The 10,719-nt window shown below is 42.6% G+C and overlaps 1 protein-coding gene across 1 annotated transcript in view; it reads right to left on the bottom strand.

The window, feature by feature from the left end:
• plekha6 (pleckstrin homology domain containing, family A member 6) overlaps nucleotides 1–10,719 on the bottom strand; it is a 117,729-nt gene that overhangs the window by 35,422 nt on the left and 71,588 nt on the right. The window contains exons 9-10 of the mRNA XM_046075724.1: nucleotides 8,332–8,818; nucleotides 7,682–7,768 (exon numbers count right to left, since the gene is read on the bottom strand). Coding sequence (XP_045931680.1) covers nucleotides 7,682–7,768; nucleotides 8,332–8,818 — 574 coding nt within the window. The remainder of the gene's footprint in view (nucleotides 1–7,681; nucleotides 7,769–8,331; nucleotides 8,819–10,719) is intronic.

The following is a 10,719-nucleotide window of genomic DNA, read 5'->3' as shown; positions in this document are numbered from 1 at the left end:
GACTGCATCTCTGGAGCTCAGCCACAGTGACCTTTGGGTTCTTCTTTACCTCTCTCACCAAGGCTCTTCTCCCCTGATAGCTCAGTTTGGCCGGACGGCCAGCTCTAGGAAGGGTTCTGGTCGTCCCAAACGTCTTCCATTTGACGATTATGGAGGCCACTGTCCTCTTAGGAACCTTAAGTGCAGCAGAAATTTTTTTGTAACCTTGGCCAGATCTGTGCCTTGCCACAATTCTGTCTCTGAGCTCTTCAGGCAGTTCCTTTGACCTCATGATTCTCATTTGCTCTGACATGCACTGTGAGCTGTAAGGTCTTATATAGACAGGTGTGTGGCTTTCCTAATCAAGTCCAATCAGTATAATCAAACACAGCTGGACTCAAATGAAGGTGTAGAACCATCTCAAGGATGATCAGAAGAAATAGACAGCACCTGAGTTAAATATGAGTGTCACGGCAAAGGGTCTGAATACTTATGACCATGTGATATTTCAGTTTTTCTTTTTTAATAAATTTGCAACAATTTCTACATTTCTGTTTTTTTCTGTCAAGATGGGGTGCTGAGTGTACATTACTGAGAAATAAAATGAACTTTTTTGATTTTTGGAAAATGGCTGCAATGAAACAAAGAGTGAAAAATTTAAAGGGGTCTGAATACTTTCCGTACCCACTGTATATATAATCTTTACAAATTCAATAGGGACCTCGCACAGTCGTGCTCGGGCCCTAATAATCTTTACAAATTCAATAGGGACCTCACACGGTCGTGCTCGGGCCCTAAATATAATCTTTACAAATTCAATAGGGACCTTGCACGGTCGTGCTCGGGCCCTAAATATCAACCGGTTTAGTAAGAAATTTTCCTTCTACTTCAAAACAGGATGGTGTTGATTTGCTTGTTCTAACCATAATACCATTAAAAGTATTCCAGAGACATACTTAAAATTATTTATCACGTTTACATAATACAACCTCCTCTACCTTTTATTCAGCTTGGTTACATAATTTCTTAACTTGGGGTAAACTTGCCAATCGGATGTGTAGCTTGACTCAATTGCCATTCTTTTTGCTTCATCCCTCTGATTCATTCAATCCTTCAATTCATCATCAATCCAGGAGGATGTAATATTCCTTTTTTTCACAGGTGCATGTTTATCAGTGACTTTCATCAATAGACTTTCCCATCTTATTTTTCTTACATTTGTCTTCACTAAAGTGTTTGTATGATCTCTTAACGATGATCTTAGGTCCTGCTTTAGGCACTGTTGTCTTCCTCACTATTGCCACCAAGTTATGATCACTACAACCCACTGGTATAGATACAACTTTGGAACATAACTGCTGAATTAGTGAAGATATGACCAATAGAAGTAGATGTTTTGGATCCATCACTTTTTATACACACTCTAGTTGGTTTAGTCACCACTTGTGTTAAACCACATTCCTCTGTGACAGTAAGAAGCTTTGCCTTAAGTGGACAACATAGTGAGTTCCAGGCAATATTCAGATCCCCCAGGAAATAGATTTCATTATCATGATCACACACCTTATCTATCATTTCACACAATCGCTGTAGATAATAATAATAATTTGCACCAGGTGGCCTGTAACCACACCCTACCAGTAGGGGCTTTAAATGGGGAACATGTACTTGAAGCCACAGTGCTTCTATCTCTGTTGACAGTAGGTCCTCTCTTACACTAACAGGTATATGATTTTGAATATAAATGGCCACCCCACCCCCATATGTGTTTCTATCCCTTCTATATATATTATATCCTTGTATATTTAATGCAGAATCTTCAAATGTGCAATCTATATGAGTCTCAGATATTGCTAAAATATGTATATTGTCTAATTGCAGGAATTCCTTGATTTCCCCCAATTTATTTCTCAAGCTACATATATTTATATGAGCTACTTTTAATCCTTTTTTTGGTAATTTAGTTGAGTTCACCATTTGTACTAATTTCAGATCTGAAGTCAAATTCTATGTTTAAGTGATCTATATTAGAGCTGCAGCCAGGCCATCCTTCATCCAGATAGCAATCATTACTACACACATACATAGACATAGACATCCACAAACTAGAACACCTCACACACCCACACACACTCTTAAAATTAATACTAAACATTAACCTTCCCACTCACTCCAGAACTATACATTTTCATACATAGACTTGTACTTTGACATTCATTCCCACACCCACCCAAATAAACAAACACAAGAACAGGGGCCCTGTTATTATCAACCCTGACCCACCTCACACCCTCATTATCTGTGACCATTAAGGATAAATTAGACTCCAACGGATCCCTCTCCTCCCCTTAACTCCGTAGTATGTTGACACAATGTATTCACTCAACACAAATCGTCAAAAGTTTCAATAGTCTCAGCTGACATCCCCAACACTAGAACTCACAAAGAAAGTAAGATTAATGATTACCGAACATGGTCATTAACATTAGCACTGGTCAGCATTAATGATTTAAATCTTAGGCTACATACCAAACATTTTAGGATTGGAGCCTATCTTGTCAAGAAAGTCCTCTGCCTTAAAAATTAAATTAAAAAGGTTATGTTCATGTCCGCTCGATAACTTTATAGTTGCCGGATAGATTAGGAATGCAGAAAAACCCGCCTGGTCAGCTTTTTCCATGACATCGTTGCAGCATTTGCGTCGAATCCTGGTGACAGCGCTATAATCTGCTGTGAAGCGTATCTCCTTCCCGGACACCTGCAACGATGAGTCTCTTGCTGCTTTTAAGATGCGAATTCTGTCTGTATACCGAAGACACACCAGAATCAGTACTCTTGGTTTGGCTCCCATGATCTCAGGTGGTGTGTCTCCTAAAGTGGGGAACCACAGCGATATCTGGGTGGTAAGATATTGTATGGAATTAGCGCCTTCTCTTCCTTCAGGCAGTCCATGAACACAGATGTTTCTTCCGCTGCGATCTTCAGGATCTGCTAACTTTCCTTCAGCCGACTTTATCATGCTTGACAATAAAGTTGAGGTGTGCTGTACTTTTTTTGTTTGTTTCCTTAAAGTTGCGTGATCTTCACAGAGAAATTCCGGCCGGTGATGGTGGTGTAATCTGCAAACTTCACAACAGAGTTCTCTCCATGTCGGGGGATGCAGTCGTGGATGTACAGCGTGAACAGGAAGGGGCTGAGCACACAGCACAAACAGCATTCTGATGTAGGTGTTGTTTTTCTCAAGTTGTATGAGGGCTGAGTGGAGGGCAGTGGAGATGGCGTCCTCTGTGGATCTGTTGGTCCTGAAAGCAAACTGATGAGGGTCCAGGCTGGCTGGGATGTTGTTCTTTATGTGCCGAAGAACCAATTTCTCAAAGCACTTCATCAGAATGGCGGTGAGAGCCACAGGGCAGTAGTCGTTCAGGCTAAACACTGCAGACTGTTTAGGTACAGGAACGATGGTGGCTGTCTTGAAGCAGGTGGGAACCCTCTCCTGAGACAGTGAGATGTTGAACATGTCAGTAATAACATTAACTAGCTGATTGGCACAGGTTTTTAGTACACGGCCAGGAATGTTATCAGGCCCAGCTGAGTTACTCATATTCACTCTCAGCAGGATTCTCACCACATCTGCTGTGATACTGACAGTGGCCGGTCCTCTGGAGGTGGAGTAGACTTTACAGCTGGCTCCTTGTTTAGGAGATCAAAGTGAGCATAAAAGGTGTTAAAGTTCATCTGGTAACGTGGCCTCACACATGATGGGGGAGCTCCTGCTTTTGTAGCCTGTGATGTTTTTGATGGCCTGCCACATATCTTTGGTGGTGTTGGTGTTGAGGTCTCTCTCCAGTCTCTGCTGATGTCTCCGCTTTGCCTCCTTGATGCCAGCTTTCAGTCTTGCTCTGGCGGTGCTGTAAGCTTCTTTATCACCCGACCGAGAAGCAGCTTTTTTGGCTCTGGATAGAGCCCTCACCTCTACATTAATCCAGGCCTTCTGACTGGGGAATGATTTTATCGTCTAAGTGATCACCACATCATCAACACATTTGCTAATGTATGAAGTCACTGATGGTGTATATTCCTCAAGGTTGATGTGGCTCTCCTGTGGTCTCTGAAAACACCCCAATCCGTGTTGGCAAAACAGTCCTTGTAGTCCTTGTGTGTAGCCTCATCTGTCCACACTTTGACTGTTTTAATTGTTGGCTTGACCCTTTTAATAAGCTGGGTGTAAGTGGGCTGAAGAAGCAGAGAAATATGCTCTGATAAACCAAAATGGGAACGGGGGAGGGCTTTGTAGCTGCCAGGAATATTGGTGTAGACGATGTCCAGTGTGTTTGTTCCTCTGGTGGGGATGTGGACATGCTGGTGGAATTTAAGTAATACTGTTCTGAGATTTGTTTGATTAAAATCACCAGCAACAATAAAAACACCATCAGGTTGTTTGTCATGTGACTGCTGATGACCTCATACAGTTCCTGTAGTGCTTTTTGTGAATTTGACAGAAACAACAAAAACACTGGAGAATTCTCAGGGACAGAAGTATGGCTGACATCTCAACATTAAAAGTTCCACATCTGGTAAACATTGTCCATCCACTTTAGCTGCGTTTGAGCACCAAGCATTGTTTATCTAGATACACTGTCCTCCACCCCACGTCTTACTGGACTCTAGTGTCCTGTCTGCGCGGAATAAACTCCTCCTGTCAAGTGTGACAACTTCCTCAGGTACGCTGCTGTGCAGCCAGGTCTCTGTTTTGCCGTTGCTGAGCGAGCCTTAGTCTTACTTCCTCAATTTTACTCTCCAACGACCGGACATTAGCCAGGAGTTGGCGGGGGAGTGGGAAAGCCTTTGGTCCAAACTTATTTAGTTTCACTCTTCTCCCTACTCGCTTTCCTCCCTTCCTTCTCCTATGTTTCCTCTGGCTTGTCCACTTGTTTTGTCAGGAGATGCTAGTTAGATTTCCTGATCCGCTGCACTCAGTCCAATCCCCGCACTTTCTTTTCCAATATTGATTAATGTATTTCTGTCATAGGTGATCATATCATTTCAATTTGATATTTTTCATCTGTAGTCCCCGGTCATTGACTTGTAATGAGAAGTCAATATAAAATAAACAACATAATAAAACAACATAATAAAAACAATAAAAGAATAAAGAGTGACTACCAGGGCTCATGTGACGCAAACTTCTTAACTTGCGGATGTCTGTAAAGATGTCCACATTCCACCCAAGATATATAACTGCATGGGTGGTATGCATGTTCTTTACAAGCACATCAGGGCCTTCTTGGCCTTTAAAGGGCCCAATTCCATAAATACGACATTGAGTGTCTGCATTGGTGGACGTGTTCCGCATGTGCAGTCGGATGAAATTTATGTCGCATAGACCATCATGGACATTTGCAGCCAAGCAAAAAGTATGATGTGAGCTTCAGAAGGAATGACGGAGCAGATCTGTTTGACTGTGAGTGACAGTATGGACCACATGCAGAAGAGGCAAGGACTGAAGAAAAGAGAGGCAGGCTTGGGTAGGTATAGAATATCTGGTGTATTAGTAGTCTATACAGGCCTGTGTCCAGGCCTTTAAAGATGACTAAATTGGACTAGACTGGACTAGACAACACTCATTCAAAAGGTCATTCAGAAGACAGCCCAGCTGGAAAATAGAACTACTAGTTAAGAAAGGCAGGTCTGATATTGTACTGCCAGCTAAAGCCTGCCTCCCTATGGTGCTCTCTCCTTTCTTACTTGTACACAGAGAATTACTGGTGAGGATGAGCGCTTCACCATTCAGGTAACCGTGCCAATTAGGTGGCTTCCCTCGAGCACCTGAAGATTCAGCTCAGATCTGACTACAAGCTTATGTAACAGGATGACTGGAACAATACTGGATCAGTGTTAGGATAAGCTGATAATAATGTTTCAAATGTAATTTACAAGCAAGCATCCTTTGGAAGGAAAGAACAAAGACAGGAAATGAGACTGTAATAGGAAAAAAAGGGAAGGAACACTGTGTCAACACTGACTGGGAAACAATGTGTAATATGAAATGCCAAACAACACTGTGTGTGTCTCCTCTTACCTGTTGGTCTAAGTAATCCAGATTCCGCTGGAGCTGAAGGTCTAATATGTCCTCCTGAGCCAAGCAGCAGCAACAGCAACAGACACATAATGTACAGATAGAAGGCTCAGAAAGGAAGGCAGCAAAGCAAAGCACCACAACCAATCTGCCAAACACACTGGAGGACTACAGCTCCGGGGCAATGAGCACCTGCAACACTTCGAAGACAATGAAATGCAGTTTCATGTCTGGGCAGTTTTTGACTTAAAGCAGCTCATTCCAATGTCTGTGCCTTTGTCTTTTTTGACAATATTTTCATCTCAAGTCTGATGCTAGCTTGTTAGTCTTCCTCAGCAGATGGAGTTTGATTAGTTGACATGAAGATGCTTAAGTTATTTCATGACGAATGCAACTTCTTTAGTACGAAGGGAGTTGGCAATGCTTCTGTTCAAAGATAGTCTACTGTGTCAGATGTGAATGTCTTCGAAGAAAACGCCTGCTCGATGACCTTTGACCCCGTCCCAGATGAAGCTGTTAGCGGTTTTGGTCTTGTGTTCCCAGACTGCTGTGTTTTGCTATTGTTTTACTGATGTCATGATGATATCACACAACACTCCAGTCTTTTTCTCAGGGGCGTCCTGTCTTGAGGGTGTGCCAGCAGAAAAGGTGTTGAATGGCTTACTGATAAATGCTGACTCCTTCTACAAAGGTACAACACAAGTTTGTATAACGAGATTAAGTTGTAATTCCCTTTATGCTACTCACAAAACAAATGTTACAAAAATTAGATACAGTAGATGGGTGAATGAATAATAAGTCATAGAACTAAAGATATTTTACATGGTGCTGAGGATGAACTGAGGAATCTCAAAGCCTGGGGGAAGAAGCTGCTCTGTAGGCTGGTGGTACGACCAGGGAATTCTGCCTTCTGAACTTACAGCTGTTTCTGAGCTTTCTTTAGCAGCGTGGAGATGTGAGATGACCATGACCTCTATGATGCTTATTCCCAGGAACCTAAAACTGTTCTATTCTGAGATGTTTTAGACCCCTGCCACATATCTTTGGTGTTGGTCTCTGTTGTTTTAGGAGTGTCCATTCTGATCTTTATTCAAATTGGTATTATCGTTATCCACTACTTGTAGTACTTTTGGCCCAGAGTACCTACAGTACCCCCCTCTCTCTCTCCTCCTCCTCAGGGATAAGACGCTGGACTGTAGGAGAGTTAGGGTCATATGTTTAATTTGAAAATGACTGGCTGTGTTTTTTGGAACATACAACATTATCAAGTGGTGTCTGGTCTCCTATATTATAGAACTTTATAGAACTGCCTTATATTCTATTGATCTTGAGTGGAATTGGTTGAGCCCATGGTTAGGTCTCTCCGTCATTAAGTCATGTTGATGGTCCCAGTGCTGTGTTAGCGACAGGACAGTTGAGAGGAGTAGAAGAAAGATAAGGCAGGAGGAAAGGTTAGGACAGAAAGACAGAGGACAGATGTACAGAAACCAAACAACTGGCTGCAGCAGCAAAGCCCAGATACATGCCACTACATTAAGTGCCATAACCGCTGTAGACTGTGCCTACCACCACAGGACTATGTTATCTACTAGCTGGACATGTATAACAGCACATAGCGACACATACCATTTTATTGTGGATGGAAGGTGATACAGGGTAGTTGTAGTGGTATAATCCTTGGCTTAAGGACCTCCTATCACCAGGGTAGTCATACTGAAGGAAGGAGGGAAGGGAAGAAGGAAGGAGGAAAGGGAAGAATGGAGGGAAAAATTAATGAAAGTTCTTAGATTAGAGTAAGATGAATATGGTTAAAGCATTTGAAAACAAAACATCAATCTCTAATTCTTTCTTTCATCCCCTGAATCTTCATTTACAATCTTTAAAAGTCTTTGTTTTCTAGAAATGGCGTGGGAATAAAAAGATTGACATTTTGAAAATCTTTATTTGATTTTGATCCTTAATTTCACTTTTCATTTCATTTACCTAATTTAATTTAAACCAACAACCGACATTCAATTTAATTATTAGGAAAAGCATGGGATAAAAACTACTTAAATGGAGATATCTGATTCCTTCAGTAACTGTGATTGAGTTAGAAGTGAGTTTGCGGTCTCATGCACACAGAGTGGTCCCGGTGTGGTGTTAGCAACAGGACAGTTAAGAGTAGTAGAAGAAAGAAAAGGCAGGAGGAAAGGTTAGGACGGATAGACAGATGTGCAGAAACTCCACAGCTTTTACATCCACTGTATAATGCTACAAATACACAGTCGTTTCACCTTTGGTGAGCTGAGGGATCTCCTCAGGTTGTAGATGGATGGATCAGCATAGATCATGTCATCCCTCACCCTCCCTGGAAACCGGTCAAAGCAAGCAGAAGGCGATTGAGCCGGCGAGGCAAAGTTGGGTGGCACCGGTGAGTAGGGCCCCCCCGATGACGAGGACGGTGACCTAGGCACAGATCTGGAGCGTGGCTGGATGGACAGATGCCTCATGGATGTTTCCATCCCGCTATAGTACTGTGGACCCCAGTGGTCCCTGGACATTGGAGCGCCATAGAGGTGATGGGGCCTGTCCCTCAGCGAGTGGCGCTTCTCCTCGACAGTCCAACGTCTGTCGTATCCCCCGACAGCAGAGACAGAGCAGATGCTCTCAGGTCGGACCCCTGGCGGGTACAGAGGGTACTCTTCCACATACTGGGGGCCACCAGGGTAGGCATAGTAGTCAGCAGAGACCCCACGGCTCACTGGGTAGTAACGAGATGGGCTGGAAGGACAGGAAAAGACTGAGATCATAGCCTTATCCATTGTCATGTCAAGTCATGAAAATAAGGAGTGAGGGTCTGTTAAAGTGGTCAGATTATGCTATTTAGGGGTTGTACCAGAACAGGTTTACATGATTTCATTTTCAAAAAACACCATTTGTTTTGTCATACAGCACATTGCTGCAGCTCCTCTTTTCACCCTGTGTGTTGAACGCTCCGTTTAACTATGGAGTGATGCATCTCACTTCTATAAGATCTTTATTGAGTTGCACATGCGCAGTACCTAGTTAAAGACTACTAGCCAATCAGAAGAAGAGTAGGGTGGGTCATGAGAAGCCGGTAAACACAGCTTTGGTTCAGCTGTATGTGTTCCCCTTACCGGCTTAGCAACGTGGACTGGAGCAAGAGTTTCAGAGTAGTAAGTTATTAATCTGTAACTAATGTATCTTTCATCCATAAAGTTTTAACTGAGCTCTGTCTCTACATCACAGTAACAACTTATGTCCACTGACTGCCTGGAGGGTAGCTAGTGTTTGGAAGGGAGGGGAGGTGTGTGCTGCAGCTCAGTGTTTTTCCACCAGTGTTTTTGAGGGCGTGTTGGACTAGCCGCTAGGCGAGCATTATGACGCGTGTTTTTTGTGACGTAATGGAAAAGCGGAAGAAAAGGCTGGACTACAAACGAGTTGTTTCCGGGCAGTTCAGAGCAATGTTATCTGTGGGAGAACTCCATTAGGGTGGACTTTGGGCTTTTTCACTTTACAAACCTATTACATGCACAAAAAAGATATATAACTCAATAAGGAAGAGGGAAAAAGCCAAAAATTAGGCCTTTTGAAGGTGTAGGACAGACGTTAAATAAATATGTCAGGGTTGGTTGTGTGGTTGTGAGGTTGAGGACCCAAACACAGGACACCAGAGCAGAGAAAGTTCAGTTCAATGATTTATTAAAGAGAGGCGAGCACACTTACAGGGAGTGGCTGAATCCAAACAAATCCAAAAGACACGTGACAAAGCAACATAATGCTATAAAGAACAAACAAGGACAGAACAGGAATTACATGCATTTATACACTGGCTAATGAGGGGGGCTGGAGCACAAGCAATTGATACAAATCTGAGCAGCACACAGATACACAGGCAAGCAGTGTGATTAAGAAGAAGAAGAAGAAGAAGAAGAAGACATACTTTATTAATCCCACAAGGGGAAACGAGTTTTCACTCTGTTGTTAATTGTTAGTATTACACACAGGTCTGAAATACACACACATGCACAAACAGGAACTATAGGGACAACACACATTAACAGAAACCAAGCATGAATCAAACAGACAAACAACAGAGTAAACCATGCAAACACACCAACACCAATCAACAATTAAAGCTGCAAGCAGCGTTGGGCGGGCCCTCGCACTTGTAAGCGCGTCCGCGTGTTGCATATTCTGGAGCTCTGCCGGTGCGGCTGTGAATTTGTTACGCGGTTATGACGCTGCATGAAGGTATTATATGTCACTTCCTGTGTCCCCTATGTGGAGCTACATAGCACTTGCCGCTATGAATATAAATCGGTATTGGTGTGTAGATGTCTGCGGGGTGGGAGAGTTATCAAGCACGTAAAGTTTGTTTCAGATGTGAGCATGTACACTGAACAATAATGTACCCAAACAATAAAATAAATTCCTTTTATATTTCCCTGCCTTGTTGTTTATGTGTACATACAGAGGAAGAATGTGAGAACAGCACACATTTCATCGTTACTGTGTGTTAGAGCATGGGAGAACAGTGGATACTTTTAATACAGCCCACACCCCTAATACTGTGTAACTATAACAAGTAGAGAACAGAAGAAAAAGATGTTCTTTCTTTACAACTGTCTGCATAGCTTATTCATATTGTGTAATGAATG

This window comes from Micropterus dolomieu, linkage group LG18 (assembly GCF_021292245.1).
Source record: "Micropterus dolomieu isolate WLL.071019.BEF.003 ecotype Adirondacks linkage group LG18, ASM2129224v1, whole genome shotgun sequence".
Taxonomy (NCBI): domain Eukaryota; kingdom Metazoa; phylum Chordata; class Actinopteri; order Centrarchiformes; family Centrarchidae; genus Micropterus; species Micropterus dolomieu.
Note: the sequence above shows the minus strand (reverse complement) of the source record. Positions and strands in the feature narration are given on the sequence as shown.